Source organism: Protopterus annectens, chromosome 13.part0 (genome assembly GCF_019279795.1).
Source record: "Protopterus annectens isolate FY-2018-M chromosome 13.part0, PAN1.0, whole genome shotgun sequence".
Taxonomy (NCBI): domain Eukaryota; kingdom Metazoa; phylum Chordata; order Ceratodontiformes; family Protopteridae; genus Protopterus; species Protopterus annectens.
This window is the reverse complement of record NC_056747.1, coordinates 369,688,646-369,710,054: the sequence shown is the minus strand read 5'-3', so window position 1 is coordinate 369,710,054 and position 21,409 is coordinate 369,688,646. Positions and strand designations below refer to the sequence as shown.

At 39.9% G+C, this 21,409-nt stretch overlaps 1 protein-coding gene across 3 annotated transcripts in view; it reads right to left on the bottom strand.

Annotated features, from left to right (window-relative positions):
* CSNK1G2 (casein kinase 1 gamma 2) overlaps window positions 1–21,409 on the bottom strand; it is a 936,064-nt gene that overhangs the window by 218,824 nt on the left and 695,831 nt on the right. For 2 of the 3 annotated variants that reach the window (XM_044053978.1, XM_044053976.1), the window contains exon 9: window positions 10,356–10,504. In XM_044053978.1, the coding sequence (XP_043909913.1) occupies window positions 10,356–10,504 (149 nt within the window). The remainder of the gene's footprint in view (window positions 1–10,355; window positions 10,505–21,409) is intronic. The other variant, XM_044053977.1, reaches the window with a different exon arrangement.

The following is a 21,409-nucleotide window of genomic DNA, read 5'->3' as shown; positions in this document are numbered from 1 at the left end:
GTGTATGTGAGGTTATTCGGAATAATTGGGGAATTTTACTAACAGATGATGGTCTAAAAGATATAGTAGGGGCAGCACCATGTTTCATTTTTAAGAGGAATCGGAATTTAAAACAAATTTTGTGACAGGGACATTTGTAGGCAGGACAAGGTTAAGATTTCAAGAAGAACAGGGACTTTCCCATGCCTATACTGCAAAGCCTGCCCTTTGATATCTAGGCTTCAGGAATTTGTACACCCTGTGAATCACAGGGTTTTTAAACCACAGCTGTTTGCCGATTGTAATACCACGAATGTAATATATCTGGCTCAGTGTCAATCCTGTAATTCGTTTTATATAGGAAAAACAAATTGTAAGCTTTAAGAGAGGATACTGAAACATTTATCAGTCACAATGCACATAATGCACCTTATCAACATATTAGTACACATCAACGGCACTGTTTTACCTTTATGGTTTTGCAAGTAGTAAAGGGAAACAGAGGGGGAAATTTAGTGAATCAAACTGAGTACTGTGAGGTACAATGGATAATTAGACTAGGTGCTGATAGAAGCCCTGGTCTTAATGCAGTTGTACCTTTAAAACCTGTTCTTAAGAGGCGGAGACCAGTTTATCAGAGTATGACATTCATTGGTTAATTGTATTTTAATCTTGTATTTAAAGGGTTTGTTTGATTCATTGTAATATGTCCGAAGAAGGGTGTAACCTGAAAGCACTAACATTCTGTAACAAAGTTTTCATTCAGCCTGGTGGTTCCTGAAGCTTTTATTTTATTCTGTCATTTCTTGCTTTTTGGACCTACGGTGACTTTCCTTTGTCATTGGCTTGGATTTAACAAAAAAGGTTCCATACATAAAAGGTTTAATAAGGTACTTATGTATTATAGCAACCAGACTGACATCCTGTAATTCGTAATGGTTTCGATAAATGACTAGCTGCAAGTAAAAATGAGTGTGCACACTCCAAATTACTACTTTACCACATCACTTTGGAAATGGTGAGCAGGAATAAGACAATCAAGCTGGAGGTTGTCAAAGCAGACAACATTTTGCATTCAGCACACTTTTTAAAACACTCAGCCTACAACCGTGTGGTGTGCTACACTAACCAGAAAAGCAGGGGAAGTGCGAACCTGTAAGTGTTTTACTTCTTTGTAGTACTGTTGAAATGAGCTTCCTACATCAACACAGCCTTTTGCTTGTACTAACTGCAGTTAAAATTGCCTGTCTTAACATTGCATTTTTTCAGATACCCTTTCGATATAGAACTGGCTCGACCATGGAGTTTTTCACCATCGCTGAAGTCCAATTTTGAAATTAGATTCACAGTGCTGCTTTTACTACAGCAGAGAGTGAGCAGCAGATCGTTGAAGTCCAATTTTGAATTTAGGAACCGCTGTTTATAGCAGGTGTTTAGATTACAGACATTCAGGAGGTGCTGGTCATTAAAACCCGTTAGGGATGCAGCTGGAGATCTGAATGCGTCGTTTGATCTTTGTTATCAATGATGCTTGCAGCGTGTGTTCCAAAGGCACCTCAACTAACTGCATAAATTAACTTACAAAAGAAATACAGAAAAAAAAAATGCATTGGGGAACAGAAGGGAAGTGGAGATCAGATTAGGAGTAGTGACGGCCACTGTACAGAAGTGATGGTACAACTACTGCAGGTTTCCACAGAAAATGTGCCCAATTATAGGATGTCAAAATCTGGTTGCGATAATACGCAAGTACCGGGAATAATAACTTTTTAATGCAATAATGCTTTCTGTACAGTCTTTAAATATCAACAGTCTCGTATATAAACACAAAAAACAAAGAGTAGTGAACTATATTAAAAAATGTAGAGTACAAATAGCTTTGTTACAGGAGACGTACTTAGAAAGAACTGAACATGTGAATTTGATAAAGAAAGGTTTTCAGGATTGTTCTTCAGCGGAATACCTGGGACAAAGAAAAACAGGAATACTTATATTAATTGCAAAAGAAGCTCCAACAGCGATTGAAGAAGATAAATATAATGGTAGATTTGTAGTACTAATGGGCTACTGGCAAGGGAGGAGGATTACACTGGCATGTATTTATATTACACTTAAAACTGCTATAATGCAGATTAAGAAAATTCTGGGAAAAATAATCAGTTTTCAGCAAGGAATATTACTTAAAGATGGGGACTAGAATGTGTTTCGCAACAGTGAAGATGGGGTCCAGAAGGGGAAAGTATAACAAAGGAAGGTAGATCTTTGAAGAAATTTATGAAAATATTTGGCATGGAAGATGTGAATTCAGTAATAGGAGTTCAGAGTGAATTTACATATTCCCCAAGATATAAAAACTGGGCTAGGCTACACAGAATTTACATTTCACAGGAACATGTACATTTAATTAAAGGTCTTGATACGCACCCAATAACTATTTCAGATCATGCACTAATAATAGAATAAAAACACAGGGTAATGAAATAAAAATAAGACACTGGCACTTTCCCACCTATCTGCTGAAAAGAGAGGAACTAAGGAATGGGTAATGGAGATTATTCAGGAGCTATTATAGAGGATAGAAATTTCTTCTGAAAATATAGCTAGGGAGTAGGTTCATAGGTTCATACTAGGCTATCTGCCCTAGGGCATTTATAAGCCTAGCCAGAGTGTGTTTGGCTTTCACCACCCATTTTAAATTAATTTTGCTATGCCCTTTTTCGAGGTTAGTATACTGTGCCTCTGTCTAACAGTGACACAGAAGTGATACCCGGGGTAAACCTACGATCTCCCATCCACTCATCAAGATTCCTCTTGAAGAGAGTCAATGAGGGACTCTGCCTAACCTGGACTGGGATTTTATTCCAGAGTGAAGGGAGCCTCTGGGTTATGAATCTGTCCCTCCAGTAGGATAAAATTAAGGTGGAGTTTAAAAATAAGGTGGAGTTTAAAAATAGGGTGGAAATAAAAGAAAGGGAGCTATGGTTAAGAAGTAACAAGAATTATTTAGAGGGACTATCAAATGTTAAAATATTGCAGAATAGGGGGAATCTCACAGAACAAGAGGAGAATCAACTGTAGAGTGCTAAGCACAAAATAACGGATTACCTCAATAATATACACAACTTTAGAACGACTGTTGTTAAGCAACTGTTTTTTGCTCGTAACAGTACAGCGCAAAAACTTTTAGCACAATGACTCGGGCAACAGAAAGTAGAAAGGGATGTCACCAAGCTTAGGGAGCCTATAACAAGGAAGATAACAGATCCTGTAGAGATATTATAAATATTTCAGAAATTCTATGAAAGTCTGTATAAAGTGGAGAAATATGGAAATCAAGAAAAGATACAAATGGCAATGTTTACGAAGAATTAAATATACCAAGGTTAGAGGTAGATGAGGCTCAATTACCAACGGTTAGGAAAGGAAGAGATGAGATAAAAATTATGATGTATAACCAATCTACAGGAAAGTCCCCAGGAATAGATGGTATTCCTGTGGAAGTTTGGAAGCTAGGAGGGAAAAAACTGATGAAGATCTGAAAGGGTTTGTTTAACAGTATTTTAAGAGGAGACATGCTGACTATCTGTGATTTACCCATTACCTCAACGTAAAAAAGTTTACCTTTCACGGTGTTGGCCAAGTAAAACCTTTTGATGAATTCTACTTCTACTTTGATGATTAGGCCATTTGCTGAATAGGCAGTTCAACGATTAGGTATTTGATAAATTAAGAGTTTGACAATGTGATATAGACCTCATAAAGTCCCAGCTTACTCTGTCAAATGCTTTCTGTGCATCAAGACCCACAAGCAACAATGGTATTTTCTTATATTCTGCTTCCCTATGGATCATCAATATCCTGTTAATGTTGACAGAAGTTTGCCTCCCCTCCACAAAAACATATTGATCCATATTTGGCATTACTTTTGTCATTCTTTTAGCCATTGTAGACATGAACTCTTTATAATCATGGTTTAGTATTGAAATGGACCTGTATGAAGCTGGGTCTGATGGATCTTTAGGTATTAAAGCTACCACTGCTTTCTTCCAGGATGTTGACACTTCTCTTAAAATACTGTTAAACAAAACTTTCCAAATCTTTATCAGTTTATTCCCTCCTAGCTTCCAAACTTCAACAGAAATAACATTTATTCCTGGGGACTTTCCTATAGATTGGTTATACATCATAATTTTTATCTCATCTCTTCCTATCCTAACCATTTATGCGCAGGGCAATGGAAGCATTTGCATTTCCTGAAATAATTCTAAGGTTCATTAGGAGAATATTTTGTTTATTTATATTTATTTATTTGCAATTTGATTATCGGGGAAGTCCACTGGGCCAAATTGACCCATTTTCAGTGGAGGCCCGGGGAGAAAAGCTTCAAGATGTATTATACAATTTAGATACAAATGACAGCTAATATTAAAGATCTTATGTAGAATAGTTACTCATAAATGCATTCAATATCATGCATAGTTAAATTCATTAAGCTTGAAGGTAGGGATCACACAGTTTCATTTGAGTAAAACATATATGGGTTAGATGTGGAAACATTTAAATACAAACCCTTTAAGAAAATGTAAATATGCTTTACATACACACATCAACAGTAGAATGCTATTTACACGGTTGGGCTGTGTGAGGGTAGCTTGTAGGAGGTGAGAGCTTAGAGAGAGGCTATAGAAATTGTTGAGAGCTTAGATACGCTCATAGGAAGATAACTATGAGAGTTGTAGAACTTGGGAACCAGAGCGAGAACCCCCTTGGATTAGGCTGGGTGAAGGCAGGTACATTTCCATTTAGTGGACAGGTGTTTGAATAGTTGCATTTGAAGTTTTCTGAGTTTGGTATGGTTCTTAGTGTGGAGGGAAGGTAATTCCATTTTTTGCCTAGTGAGAAAGATAGGAGAAGTTGGCCAGCAGAACGTTTAGGTTTATGGATAGTAATTAAGTTCTGATTTTCAGATCTGAGAGCTTTGTTGGGTGTATAAGGGGGAAGGATGTTAGTCAGAGCGGGACATTTTGTTGGGTGAAATATGTACAGTAGTGAGTTGGAGATGGTCTAAGTAGTTTGGGAGTTCAAGCCAATTCAGGGATTGTAGGGTTAGGCAGTGATGGGTGGTATTTTTAGATTTAGAGGCAAGTTTAGAGATTTTGTTGTAGCAGTTTTCTAGTTTAGAGGTGATAGAGGAGGACAGGTTGGTTAGGAAAGGGGCTCCATATAATAAGGAAGGAAGAAGATAAGTCGAGGCCAGAGTTTGCCTGGTAGAGTTGGAGAGAAAGCGCTTATTCCTATACAGCATACCTAGCTTTTGGTGGGTTTTCTTAATATTTTGTTGAATATGAATATCAAACTTGAGGTATTCATCTACAGTAATGCCAAGTAGTTTGGCAGAGGGGACTACTTCTATAGGTGAGTTGGTTTGACTATAGACTTTGAAGTTGTTTTTATCATAGGAGAGGGTCTTTGTGGGAGGGAATAGTAGACTCTGATTTATCTGCATTGAGAGAGAGGTGGTTTTGACGCATCCAGTTTTCAGTTGTTGAGAAGGCAGTTTGGGTTTTAGTCGGCAATTCAGAGAGGTTTGAGGCAGAGCAGACTAAGGTTGAAGCATCTGCGTACTGAATGACTTTAGCATCAGGAATAGCAGTGTGAAAGTTATTGATGAAGACGTTAAAAAGCATTAGCCCAAGGATGGATCCCTGTGGTACGCCAGTTGGGGTAGGTAGGAAAGAAGAGATGGAGTTCTTCCATTTGCTGCCTGTGATCTGTCTGATAGATAGCTGAAGAACCAGGATAAAGCATTATGTGAGAAATTAAGGTTTGAGAGATGACAGAGAAGGTGCTTGTGGGAAACGGTATCAAAGGCTTTAGGCAGATAGAGTAAAACAGTAGAAGCTAAGTGGCCTGAATCTCGGGCTTCATTGACAGTTTCTAGGAAAGAGAGTAGAGAGGTTATTGTGCTATGGCCTGGACAGAAGCCATGCTGGGTAGGAGTGAGAAGATTATTTTGGGTCAGGAAAGGCATAAATTGGAGGTGGATGCATTTTTCTAGGATTATGGAGATTGATGAGAGCAAAGCAATGGGGCAAAAGAATGAGATGCTGGTATTTTTGCCTCCTTTATGAAGGGGAAAAATATAAGCTGAGCGCCAGAGTTTGGGGACGTATGATTCTTTTATGGATCGGTTGATAATGATGCTGATTGGGAGTGCAATAACATCAGCAGCACATTTTAGGAAGGAAGAGGGAATATTGTCGGGAGCATTAGAGCAAGGTTTAAGTTTGGACAAAAGTTTTTTTATAAAGTTAGTGGAGATGGGTTTGAGTTCAAACAGATGAGGTGAGTTAGAAGGGGGAGAGTGTAGAGCAGTTATTGGGAAATGTCTTGGTGAGGGTAGTAATAGTGTTTATGAAAAATGAGTTAAATTCAGAGCCTAGTTCGAGATCAGATTTACTTGGGTCAGGATCAGAGGTGAAAACTGAAGTGGATGAGGTCCCCCTCTGATAATTTCTGCTTGAGCAGAATAACCAGGCAGGAGTGTCCTCTTTCCCCTTTACTTGCATTATATTTAGAGTTACTGGCAAAGAAAATAAAGGACTCAGAAAATCACGGATATAATTGGTATGGTAGTCCAGAAAAGCTGGCTCTATTTGCAGATGATGATATTTTATGCCTGACAAAACCAGAAAGAGACATTACAGTGTTGCAGAACATTTTGAGACAGTTTCAAATCTTTTTGGGATACAAAATTAATGAAACTAAAAATCAACAGCGGTAAGTTATATACCCACACACGAACTGGTTCAGCAATATCCGTATTTATGGGGACATAAAATTAAGTATTAGGAGTATGGATTACAAATTATTCTGGTGTGGCAGCTAAGGTTATGTGGGAAGAGACTAAACAAAAAATAATACAAAAACTGAGAAAATGGAAGCTTTGTTATATGGACAGTAAGACACAAAGCAGTCAAAATATTTTTAGTCCCTTTATTCTTATACACAGGTCAGGCATATTTTTATCAACCAGAGGAGAAGCTGTGGATAGCAATTAATAAAAAGAGTTCAAGGACTTTATATGGGAGTGAAGATGGCAAAAGTCAAATGGGATAAGCGGATTCTTCCAGTAGAACAGGGCAGTCTGGGATTACCCAATTTGAAGAGGTATTTCAGAGCTACACAGTTAAGGCTCCTATACATAGCACAAGCATGAAAACTATCATTCAAAGTGGAAAGGGATGATGTTGAAATAGAGGGGAAGCTCAAGAAACGATGAAAGACTGAGATTTTGGATGCAGGCCTTTAAGGAGACTAACAATCATACAGAATATTATATCCATAAAAAGGCAGAAAGTATTCTAAGAACTAAGCCAACACGGGAATGAAGAAGAGAGATTCTGCTGATAGGGATGACTGCAATTAGGGATGACTGCAATTAGGGATATAGACAACAGGCAAGAGGGGGCTGGAATTTATTGGAGAAAACTAGTAAAGGAACCAAGATACTGAGAGCAAATATCTAGACAGGGAAAGATAACAGAATGGGAAGAGGCCAATAATTTATTTGGACTGCAGGCTAAAGATTGCCTTCCCTACCAAGAATTGATAGAATATAGGCAAAGAAAAAGAAATAAGGGGTCCTAAATGAAAAACCAGCACTGGTAAGAGTTTTTTGTAGAATCTAGAACAGACGCTGCCATTAAAAATGAATAATTAGTAGAGCATATAAAATATTGCATGATAACTATACGAATCAGAGAAGGTTAGCAAGGACTGGGAAGAGAGACTGGATAAGTAATTCACAAAGAAACAATGGGAGCATATATTTATGTCTCCCTAATATGCAACAAAATCTAGAAGATTTAAGATTTTTCCTTGGAAATGTTTACACAGATATTTTATACCCCAAGTAGACTTTAGAGAATTCCTCCTCAAATAAACACACAGCAAATGTTGGAGGTATGATGGAGAAGAAAGCAGTACTTGGGAACATATTTTTGGGAGTGTAGTGGGCTGACTGACTAAGGATGCCTTGCAGGATACACTGTCAGACATGCTGAGTGGGTGGATTGGTTTGACAACAGAGATGATTTTTTCTGAGCTATGATACAGAATAGGAATTGTCTAGACATGGTAAGGCCTTGCTGTTTCTAATTATGGTGGCTGCCAAAAAAGCAATCACTAGAAAATGGAAATCAAAATATATACCAACTACATTACAGAATTATGAACATAGTAATGGAGATAAAACAACTGGAACTGAGATCTTTAGGAAAGGGTAGGAGCAAACTACACAGGAATAAAATGGGAATTGTGGGAAACATACATATAGGGGAGGAATGAGGTTTAAAAGAAGGCAGGACTTAACTCATTCATCCCAATGGAGCTCAGGAAGTTTGCACTGCAACTTCCAATAAAAGGAGTCTTTTGACAGAATCAAATTATGTCTTCACATTTCAAACAAACATTCATATCTCTGAAATCATAGGGGTTATGAAAGAAGTATAAATGACTAATTCTTCAGCACAAACTATTTTTTAAAGTTGTAGTATTCTTTAGGTTCTAGGTCTTAAACCGAATTTTATAAGTCACAGTAAATGCAGTAAGTATTATGTCTGCAATATTTTGTAAACTACCACTCAAGTTAAACATATGCTGTCAGCTGCATTTCATTCATCTAGCTGAGAGCTTTCATACGAAGCTAAGGAGTTGTGCCTGTGTTACTTGGTTGTTGAGATATTTAGAAAAATGTGACAATTATAACTATATAAATTAATATAATAAAAACAACAGTCAATATCTGCTGCAAACGATAAACCCAAAGATGATAAACTAGTAAATACAAAAATCCATGACTTGCCAGAGAGAACACAGCTCTATTAATCCATCAGACTAAGCGCTTTCACCCATAATTCTGTTGGGCTTCATCAGGGTCAAGCAGCATGAAACATTTAGTCCTTTAATACATAAAAAATAAATTAGCAATTAACACTCATCTAATTAATCAATATCAGTAGTTTTTATTGATTAATTAGGTGAGTGTTAACTGCTAATTATTTTTTTTTTGTATAAAAGGACTAAATGTTTTATGCTGCTTGACTCTGATGAAGCCCAACAGAATTATCGGTGAAAGCACTTAGTCTGACGGATTAATAAAGCTGTGTGCTCTCTGGCAAGTCGTGGATTTTTGTATTTAACAGTTAATAACTCTTCACCTGCACTAGACAGATGTCAAAATATTAATCCAGTTAAGCCTGCCACTGTGTAAGGTTGAAGGTGAAATATTTTAAAACCTTATGCACAGCATGGTTTTGGAATTATTGATGCAAATATGAACAAGCAATATTTGACATCTAGATGCGTTAGTAGGAGGTTAATGCACAAGCATCTGGAGGCGGATGTAATAAATTAAATGAGCTATGTAATGTTTGACTAAAAACGACTGGGTAGATTATAAGTGATGTATATTGTTTGCAACTGGAAGTGTAAAAGTATGGTTTGTGATATAAAATGCTTGCAACTAGGATTGTGCCAGTGTGGTTTGTTTTCATTTATATAAACATGATTGCTTATGTCCTAAGTGATGGTTTAATAAAGATATTTCTTGTTTAAAAAAGGGGGGCAGGAACTGAATAATTTATGTACTGTTGCTTAGGTAATATGACATACAGCAATACATGTGAAGTATAATGTTTGTTAATTTAATACAGTTTGATTAATTTTGTATAAATGTAAATTTGTCTGTGTCACAAGTGTTCAATAAAAGTGTTCAAAAAATTAAAAAATAACACACAACTTTTGCTTCTAACAGTGAGAAGGATGAAAGAGACTGCTGGAGTCTTAAGTGTACAAGAATTTGTAAAAAACACGGAAACTAAAATAGAGAACTACATGTGGTAATATTCCAGGATGCAGAAAATACCAGGATATGTTTGAAATTCCCCTCAAAATGGTAAAGAAAGTATGCTGTGCCATGAAAATATTATGCAAGGCCTGCTGGTGAGTCAAAGGACAGCACAAATGCAAATGAAATCATCAACATTAAAATAATTACATTACAGATCTCTAGTAACTCTAACTAGGAAAAAAGATCTAAGAAGGCAGATGAATGGGCCAGTTGTGTAGAAAGTATAACACTGCCAAGCACGGCAGTAAGATGCAAAAAAAAACATAATACCAAAGGGGAAAATGCTCCCTCAAACAAAAAATGCATTAAGAAAGACACAGGTTTGGAACTGTCATACATTACCTGTACATTTCTTCACTACACCTATACAAACACCAACTAAAAATATAAAATTCAAATTGCTGTGTATTTACTAGTGCAAAAAATTTTAAAAACATTCTTTAGTTTCTAGTTAAACGCTTACTAGTGTTTTGCCGACCCAGTCATATTCATAGTCGAACACAAAACCACTTCGGTCAAAGAGGTCTGTAAACAGCTTCCGCAAGTAATCGTAGTCTGGTTTTTCAAAAAAATCTAGCCGCCTCACATAACGTAAATATGTGGCCATTTCTTCTGCAAGAAAAAAATCATCAGTAATATAATGGAAGGCAACAATGGTCAGCTGCTAAATGTGACCTACAAACATGATGACAGTGAAATAAGGATTTTTAACTGGAACTTTTTTAGCACATCATGCATGCAAAACTAGCCAAATGCTTACAAGATAATGTATGAAACAGCCAAATTAAGTAACAATGAAATTCTGTAGAACACTGATTAAAAAGAATCTCACACGCTGTAACTAGCACATGAATCTTATGTGGTCTGCAAAAGCATTTCACTGCAATTTGGTCAATGAGATGCACTAAATCAATGCATTTCCAGGTGCTTCCAAAAATACTTAGGAGGCACAAGTATGCTTCAGTTATAAAGGCTATAAACAGTAAGCATTACTGTTTTTGTAAAGCGGCAAGTTTCAAAATGAAATTGAGACAGTACTCCGATTAACTATGGAATGCAAACCAGAAAACTCTTGTTAATAAAACTAAAATGTTTACACAGTTTCTACTAACAAAGAACATAAGCATAAGACAGCTTTCAGAAATAGAACTTACACTGACCTTGCGCGCAGGTAATTAGGCGGCCACCTAGGGCTCTGCTCTAGCAGGGGTGTTTTTCAGTATTTGTTTAATTTTTTGTAGTAATGAAATGGTTTCTTTAAAATGTGTTGAATTAATATAGGAAAAACTGAAAAGAAAGAAACTGTGAGACAGACAAAGAGAAAAGTAATCTGGATGGTGTAGGTAAACCAGGATGAGGGCACTGGGTGGTGTTGGGAGGAGCTGTGGAGCCCTTTTGCCTAGGGCACCAGTTGACCAAAGGCCAGCCCAGAATAAAAGACACAAGTTACTCACTCTAACTTTGGATTTATGAGTCCATATTTATATACGGAATAGTCACGACTGCCACGACATGTATTAGGATTACACACTGCAGAAAACATTCTTGGGGTACTAAACCCCACCAACAGATTCCAAATTGCACTGCTTAAGGAGAACACTAGTTCTACAGCAAAATAAAGTAAAATGAGAAAGGTAAAAAGTGTGGGCTGCTTCTTTGAGCTGAAGCTCACTTCACATACAAGTGCTCCCATAATGCTAAATAATTGTTGCACCCAATTTTGAACAATTCTGGCTGCAAGAATAATAAAGACAGAATCCCCAGTTTAATCTTTCCACGTAACTATTCCTCAGAAATGCTCCATTAACTTTTCCCAGGAATACTGGCTGTTATGTTGAGTTTTGGTTGTTTTTCACAAAGAATAGGATTCCATAAAAAAAAAAAAAAAAAAAAAAATTATATATATATATATATATATATATATATATATATATATATATATATATATACACACACACATATACATACACACACACACATATATATATATATATATATATATATATATACACACACACACATATATAGGTTTGTACTAGGCTAACCTGCCCTTGCGAGACATTTTAAGCCTAGCCAATTATTCCCTGTGAGATAGGCAAACACCTTAACCATTACACACACACTCACACACACACAAATATGAATACATGAAACCCCTTTCTACCTATGAGGACTCTGATGCAGAGGATTCTATCCCTTCAGCCTCTTCCCTAGAGGATTTTTCCTTTGGGGAAACCCTTCATACCTTAAGGGAACATTTCCAGTGGGAGAGTCAAGACTACCTTCAGTCTAAAAAGAGACTCAGGGAATTCTTAGATCTTCCACAGCACAGACCCTTGGCCATCCCTGCAGTCCGGGATGTTGTGGAGGATGTTTTCCTGGAATCCAGCTTGACTCCTGACACCCTCCCTCCTGCACACAGAAATCCAGATAGGTATTATAGACTCCCTGACTCTCACAAATTTCTTTTTAAAAATCCTACTGCTGACCCTGAGGTAATTTCTCAAGGGCCTAAATGGATTAAAGCAACCTCTAAGAATCCCACCCCCGCAGATAGGGATTCCCTAGCACTAGACAGATAGGGTAAAAAAGTATACACCTCAACTACTCTTGCTATCAGGGCACTAAACTGTCAGCTCCATAAGCTAAAATATTAGCAACATACCCTAGAACTCCCTCAAACAAAAAATGTTTTCCTTTCCTGCTTGTGCAGAATCTAGAGAGTTACAAGAGTTAATGCATTCTGCAAGTCAAGTAACTAAACACACCTTGCACTGCGGTTTTGACACCCTAGAAGCTTCTTGCAAGGCAGCAGTCACTGGATCTGTCATTAGAAGGCATGCATGGCTTAAGGAACTGCCCCCCTGCCAGGCCATGTCAAATCTAAATTGCTGGATGCCACCTTGCACAATGACAACTTATTTGGCACTAAGGCAGAAGACATCTTAAAAAAAGATGGAAGAAAAAGCAAAATCTATGCAGACAGTTAAGGATTTCTTACAGGTCCAGCCACCCAGGTTCAGCAGGCATTGTCCCACCAAGCACTGGTCCTTTCCTGCTCCCACTAAGCCAGTCCAGCCCAGGGAAACATACCCCCACCCCAGATAGCAGCCACAGGGAATGCAGTGACCTAAGCAGTGAACTACCTCCACTTCAAAACTAGGGAGTTCTAAGCCACCCCCCTTATGGTAACTCACAATGACTCACCTCCCCCACCCCCTCCTTCTGCCCACCTTCACTTACTCCTAGGAGGAAAACTCTCCTTTCACGCAAGCACCTGGGCCACCATTATCAATGACCACTGGGTTCTCAACATAGTGTCTCAGGGATACAAATTTTCCTTCCACACCCTTCCAACCAAAAAAGGGTTCTCCGATCTACCTCCAAACTAGTGGGTAGAGGCTCAAACGCAAATCCTTTCCCTGATTTCTATGAGGGCAGTAGAGCACGTTCCTGCAGAACAGATAGGCTAAGGTTTCTACTCCAGACTTTCTGGTGCCCAGAAAAGAGGGCACCTGGTACCCCATCCTCAATCTAGCCATTCTAAACACCTTCCTGGTGATCCCAAAATACAAAAAGCTCACCCTCCAGCAGCTGCTACCCATGATCTCCAAGGACGCTTGGCTAGCCACCCTAGATCTAAAAGAGACCTACCTCCACATTCCTATCAGGGAATCATGCAGGAAATTCCTTCGTTTCAGAGCAGGATCTCAACACTTTCAGTTATCTGCGCTTCCCTTTGGCTTATCTACTGTTCCAAGAGTTTTCACAAAAAAATCTGGCTCCGGCCATTGCCTTTTGCAGACAAAGGAATATCCAGATTTACCCATACTTAGATGACTGCCTTATTCAGGCAAACAGCTAGGAAAAGCTGCTCAAGCACCTGGCCTTTGTAAAGACCCTACTAACCTCCCTAGGGTACACAATCAATGAAAATAAATCCAAACAGGTGCCCACGCAAAGGATCATCTTCTTGGGAGCAAGCCTGGACACAGCATCCTGGATGGCATTCCTTACACCAGAAAAACAAATCTACTTCTCCTCAATTAGCCACCAGACCCCAGTTATCTGCAAGGAAGATCCTGCAAGCTCTGGGGTTCATGGCATCTTGCATACTACTCATTCCACATGCCAGACTGCATATGAAGAAACTTCAATGGTACCTAAAAACCCTTTGTTGTCAACACTCTCAAGACCTGGAGACTCTTATACCTATAATTCCTTGCCTCAGAAAAGATTTTCTTTGGTGGGCAACAGCATGCTCCCCACAACAAGGGACTACCTTTCTCACCACCCCTGCTGCCCAGACCCTCACCACAGACACAGCAGACTATGCTTGGGATGCACATCCAGACAGCAGGTGCATACAGGGCCAATGAAGCCCACAGCAAATCCCTCTGCACATCAACCAAAAAGAGTTGATGGCTGTCCAGCGTGCCTTGATAGCTTTCAAGCCCCTTCTCTACCCAGGGCCTCTCCTGATCAAAACAGCACCACTGTGATCTGGTATATCAGCAAGCAGGGAGGGATTCACTCCTACCCTCTAAACAAGCTGGCCATGACCCTTTGGTACACAACCTCTGCCATGCAACTGCACCTGTTAGCACAATTCCTACCAGGTTCTCTCAATTCTCTGGCAGACCAATTAAGCAGAAATCTTCTGGACCTACATGAGTGGCAGCTCAACGGAAGAATCTTCAACCTAAAAACTCAGAAATGGGACACCCCGAAGGTTGACCTCTTTGCCTCCCACACCAACCATCAGTTCAGCAAATTTTGCACCAGGGAGCATCACTGCATGGCTTGGAAAGTGGATACCCTGACTTTCTCCTGGGTAAATGTATTGGTCTATGCCTTTCCTCCTCTATCTCTCATCCCCAGGGTACTGCTCAAAGTAAAGGAGGGAAGATCAAGGACAATTCTTATAGCTCCAGACTGGCCTCGCCAGCACTGGTACCTCTTGCTGCACAGCCTGTCCCCACTGCCACCTCCTGACCCAGAAGGAAGGGAATTCATGCATCCCCAGTTGCAGACACTCAGTTTGGCAGCTTGGCTTATTCTCTAACCCCAGATCAGTCTGCTAACCTCAGTAAACAGGTTCTAGATGTTATACGTGAGGCCAGATGCCTAAGCACTAGAAAGTCTTATGCTGACAAATGGAAAAGGTTCTGCACCTGGATCCAGGCTAAGGGAGCCAAAACGACACATGCCTCCCTCCCTCTCATCCTGGATTACTTAGCTGACCTACTGCACAGTGGCCTCTCTTTCTCCTCTACAAAAATTCATGCCTCTGCTATCTCTGCTCATTTCCCTACTGAGCACCTTTTTCTCACACCCTTTGATCAAACAGTTCCTAAGAGGGGCTAGCAACTTGAGGCCACCCAGAAGAGCACCAACCCCAGCTTGGGACCTTAACTTTGTGCTGGAAAAGCTCACCCTGCCCCCTTTCGAACCAGCTTCTTCTGCAGAGCTAAAATTTCTCTCCTGGAAGACAGCTTTCCTTCTGGCCATCACGTCAGCCAGAAGAGTCTCCAAGCTGCAAGCGCTCATGGCTGTGGAACCCTTCATCATCTTCCATGCTGACAGGGTATCCCTCAGAACCAACCCATCCTTTATGCCAAATGTGGTGTCCAGTGTGGCTCTTAACTAATCCATTCATTTGCCCACCTTTTTTCCTAATCTCCAGAACAAGAGGGAAAGGATACTGCACTCTCTAAGAGACAGCTCAGACTATCTCAACAGGACTAAATCCTTCAGAAAGTCTGATCAGTTACTGGTTAGCTTTGCTACAGGGGCAGAAGGCAAAGCCATCTCCAAACAAACCATTTCCCAGTGGATAGCACACTGCATCCATTTCTGCTACAAACATGCAAAGCCTCCCCCGGGGGGGTCAGGACTCACTCCACCAGAGCAGCCTCCACCAGGGACATCCTGGAGGCTGCCACCTGGACATCTGTTCACACTTTTACCAAACATTACCACCTGCCTCTTCTCCAAATACAGGGCAGGGTTTGCCTCTGCAGACTTGCAGGGCACATCCTAGCCAGCCCCTAGTTTCCTTGACTGCCTCCACCCTTTTCCTCAGCTTTGGGAATCAACCCAAATGTGATGACTGCAACAGTGAAACAAGAATAACATAGTACAGTTGTGTACACTTACCGTAAATGTAGATGTTTGAGTGTATTCACTGTTGCAGTCCTGGTTTCCCTCCCTCCACACCCCTTTCATCTCTTTCCTTACAAGGGACATATTAGTATTTACTTTCTACTGGTGGGGTTCTTCCACCAGAACCTGTCGCCTACTTGGGGGCTCCTGACAGGTTAGGGCGCGAAAAGCTAATGTAATAGCATCAGCTGCCTTACTTTATACTACTGACTACCTGACATCAGTCCTGAAGCGACAGCAACCGACGCAAAAATACTAAGCCTTTGGTAAACGGTCCAGCCGAGGGCTACCCTGGCAGGGATAACCCAAATGTGATGACTGCAACAGTGAAATATGAAGAACATCTTGCATAATTTCTTACATGAACAAATACCGTTAGAGCTCTGCAACTCTACTACACAGATGCCATACAATGTCAACTTTGACAGGACACACAAACACTGTCCAATTTCAAAACTGCCCAATAATATTCCTGGTACTATAATAATGTACCACACTTTAAAAAGTATATTTATAAATAAATTGTGCTAGTTTAATTTCTATTCATCCAAAACACTGCATGTGACGTCAATGTATTGCTTTCTCCCACATGCTGTAGATCTTAACCTTAGTCAAGACCACAAACATCAAAGTGCAAAACTGTGTAATCACATTTATGAATAAATGCAAAACAAATCTTCATTTCTGGAGTACCAGATGTAAATACTTTATATTACTTTTTTATGTACTCCCATCAGTAACCTGGTGCTTGATACTCATTATGTAACTGTCATCAAAATATTAATGAACAAGTGACAAAATGTCATCATCGTACAATGTTTTCACAACAATGTTGTATCTTAATGTCTACAAACACTAAACATTCCAGTTTCATATACTTCGTCTATGTTAAGCACCCATAGCTCTCAACCTTCCATCTCCAAAAATGAGGAACACTACCTTTCAATATGTGGAACAATCACTAACTCCCCCCTCTCACCCCCTAAATGGCCCATCTCAATACCGGAAGATTGCCAGATTCCGGTAATAACGGCACTCTCCAAAGCTAAGAATACAGCATCCATGGGACCAGATGACATCCCGGGCTGTGTACTGCATGAACTACAATATGAATTGGCACCTCACCTAAATGTCATGTTTAATCATAGCCTCACCTCAGGTTTCGTGCCCACTGAATGGCACAGAGCTACAGTTATCCCACTCCACAAGGGGGGGATACACCTTGGATCCCGGAAACTACCGTCCCATCAGTCTGACGAGCTTTATCTGCAAGGCCATGGAGTGTATTATCATGGAACTTATAAATCAAAACATTGGCAACCTTCAAACACTGGACCCCACCGAGTTTGGGTTTGTGAAGAGCCGATCTTGTCTCCTGAACCTGACTGACTTCTTCAAATCAGTCTCCAGAGCCATGGACAAGGGTAAGATGGTCCACACAGCCTATCTAGACCTTGCCAAGGCCTTTGACACCATCCCCCACTCTGGAATCATAGATAAACTTACTAAGCTGGGCATTAATCCCTACGTCACCCAATGGGTTGCTAACTGGCTTACTGATAGAACCCACACTGCAAAGTAGCAGACTCCAAAATCCAGCTCCAGACAAGTGGAGTACCTCAGGGTTCAGTCCTGGGACCGCTCTTGTTTGGCATCTACTTCTCCGAAGTACAGGCCAACACTAAGGGACTCTGGATAACAAAGTTCGCAGATGACTGCAAACTGGGAGTCATTATTGAATCCCCAAATGATGTAGACACTCTACAAAAGGGCCTTACAGAAACAGATGCTTGGTGCCAGAGCCATGGGCTTAAGCTCAATGCCAAGAAATGTATAGTTATCCCCTTTGGGAAAAAAACATGTATCTGTGAATTACCATATAGGTGGCAGTACACTAAACATCGAAAGTGTGATAAGACACTTAAGGACACAGGTGGACAGTGGTCTCACCTTCGATAACCACATCGCCACAACAGTCAAGAAATCCTTCTATGTGGCACACCTCATCACTAAGGGCTTTTCATCCAAAAAAAAGGAGGTCATTGTCCCACTGTACTCATCCCTCATTAGACCCATTATAGAATACAATGCCCCATTTGGTATGTACCTCTCAAGACATCTGCAGCAAGTGGAAAGGCCGCAGAAATACCTCACTAAAAGAATCACAGGCCTAAAGCAGATGCCCTACGCTGACCACCTTAAAAACTCCAGCTATACGCCGTCGCATATCGTCTACTCAGAGGCTATCTCTGCTTAACATACATGGCCATGTCAAACCCAGAGCTGTTGGACATGCTACACTTAAAGAAATCCCAATCCCTCAGCCACACGCTCCAGGGATCTAAACCTTGTCATCACAATAAATAAAACATGCTGGAGGGATAGGTTCCTGAGCCAGAGACTCCCCTGAGATTGCCCATACATGTCAAGCAGAGTGCCTGTTTGGCCCCCTTCAAAAGGGACCTTGATGATTGGATGGGAGAAAGGAAATTCACCTCGGGGATCATGTCAGTCGTCCTGCTAGACAGGGGTCCAGGGAAGTAAATTGTGTGGGAAGAAATAGCCAGGGAATTGTTATGGCTAGGCTTGTGTACGCCCTAGGGCTGATAGCCTAGTACCAACCTATGAACAGCTTACTAGTAGCTTCATCTAGGAAGCTCAAAGGATGGTTACAATGTGATTTTTTTTTTTACTTAGATAATAATTACTTTAATGAAGTAATATGATTCAGTTCTACTTACTATGGAAAACAATTAATAAATTGCTAAGAATGAATGTGTGACGCATCCTTTTCTATGTGGAACTTTGAGGATCATGAATGTTTTAAAACCCCAAATGAGGAATGTTTCTCATAATGAGGTACACTTGGGAGGTATGCAAGCATCTGTCTCTGATCCAGACAAAAACTCCTATGCAGTACACTCAAGTTTATTACAAAAATTAATATTTGGCAATATCTACATTTCTATCAGAGCAGAGTATACTATTTCCTTTTCTACCACTGCAGAGCATACGAACTTCATGCTCTTTTCCTTCACTGACATTCATCTTTTATGTGGTCTGCAAAAGCATTTGACTGCAATTTGCTCAATGATATGTTCATTCAGAGTAATACCCTAAAATATTCATAGAAACAAATGGTGGTTGGCATAATGGTAAAGGTGTTTACCTCACAGACACAATGTACAGAGTTTGATTTTCACTTTTGGGAAACTGGCCATGCTTAAAATGGCCCAGGAAGACAGTTAGCCTATGAACCTATAAACCTATGTCTTAAGTTTAGTTTCTCTGAAATACTGTGGATAGATGCCAACATCTTTTTCCAAAATCTGTGGAAATGAGATGTGTAACAGACAAAGCATTATTTTTTTCACTTTGATTATCAACTTAGCTAAATTAAGGTTCGGGGGGGGGGGGGTAACCAAAGCCTATCCCTGCACTCACTGGAACCAAGGCAGAGGAACTAATTCTGAAGAGGATGTTAGACCTTCACAGAATGCACAGACTCACTCTTACAAAGCACACACCTATGGATAATTTGAAAAAATGTACAAATTCACCTATGGCACATCCCTGGAAAGCAGAAGGAGACAACACCTGGTGGAAGCCCATTTAGTCAGAGAATGTGCAGACTCTACTCAGGAAGCACACCACACGCGAACCAGACTGCATCCATTGAAAGAAAAGGTATATACTGCATGTACATGAAAAATGTCACTGCTGCCAACCCCACCCCATTAAAATGTAGTTTACATTGTCAGGGTGGGGTCAGGTATGTCTCTCAAAGTCATTAGTATGTGCTCTTGTTTCCACAACTGCTCTCCTAGCCAAAGAGGAAGTAATTTATTCCCGAACAAACAAAATAAAAACAGTTATGAAACTTACTAATTGGTCCCTTTCCAATGTTTAGTTACCTTAATGCTGTTTATAAACAGGCATACATAAGGTCCAGCATTAGTAACAATCACCATTTTATTTCACCCCCTGGTAACCTGCTGGCCAACATACTCAGTGACATGGAAATCCAGCCTACTTTGTACATGTACAATCCAGTCCATTTCAACACACACAGAAAAACTGTACTGCAAAGAAGAGATGTTCATAAACTTAAGGGTTTAATTTCCATTACTTACCCAGAATACCTTAAATGCGCTCTCTCTCTCTCTCAATCTCATATAGACTACTAAAGGGTGACCTCTGTCTGGCCTACACGACCTCAAGTATCACTGTTCTGAACAACCTCCTTCATATTCGCAAAACTGGCAGCATCATGAACATCTATACTAAAGATCTTTACTTTCACCATATCATAAACCAAACCTACTGGCATGAAAGATATCTCATTCAAAGAAATTGTCTCCTTTAGAACAGACTTCAGTTCATATTAAACAAAGAATTTGCCTTGTTCTCTACAAAAACTATGACTGGATGGGTAAAGTACAGTTGTATAAGTAAATGTACCACAAAAGTAGATGTTGGAATGATCACTGCTGTAGTAGTTTAGCTAAATGGATTAAATCCTGCAAAGGATATAACAGCCAATCAGCTTCCAAAGCTTCAGGGCACTATCTATGCGCCCAAAACGGTTAGCTTGAGTTAAGCTGACAGAAAAAGAGGAAAATTGGGTGTCAAGCCCTTCAGAGCATTCATGCCAGCAGAAACAGTGAGGTTAACCCCAGAGAGAATGAATTGCTAGGAAAAGAAAAAAAATTACATGCTTACACTCCTGCCAATAAAAAGAACAAAAAACACGCACAAAGATGCACAAAACAGGGGGGATGGACAGATCATTGCTGCAGTATATGAGTAGACTGCCATAGCTTAAAATAACTGGGAGGTAGAAGAAGGGCCCAGAAAACCCTGCAGGATGGTCCTAACAAAGGCTGTCCTAGACCTGGAAAAGGGCACTAGTTTATAGTGCATTGTAAAAGTATATAAAGAGGATTAAGTTTCTGCTCTCGAGTCTAAACCTTTTAAAAAAAAGCCAAGGCCTTAGTGGAGTGAGCCTTGAACCTGCCTGGAATAATTTTGTTGCGATGGAAATAGCAAAAGGTAACAGTCTGAGACAACCATTTGGAGATGGTCTTTGACACAAGAGTTGCCTTCTTACCTTCACAGGAAATGAACAATTCTTTCAGAACATCTGATTATTTTGTTCTGTCAAAACAGTACCCAAATTGTCTGTGGACATCCAAGACATGAAGTTATCCTCTCTTCTTCATTTTTGGGTTCTGGGGGAAAAAGCAGGGAGATGCGATATACTGGCTTAAGGTAAATCTAGATACAACTTTAGGCATAAAAGGATTAGTTCTCAAAAAAAACCTATCTCTGTGGAAGATTAGAAAAGGGTGA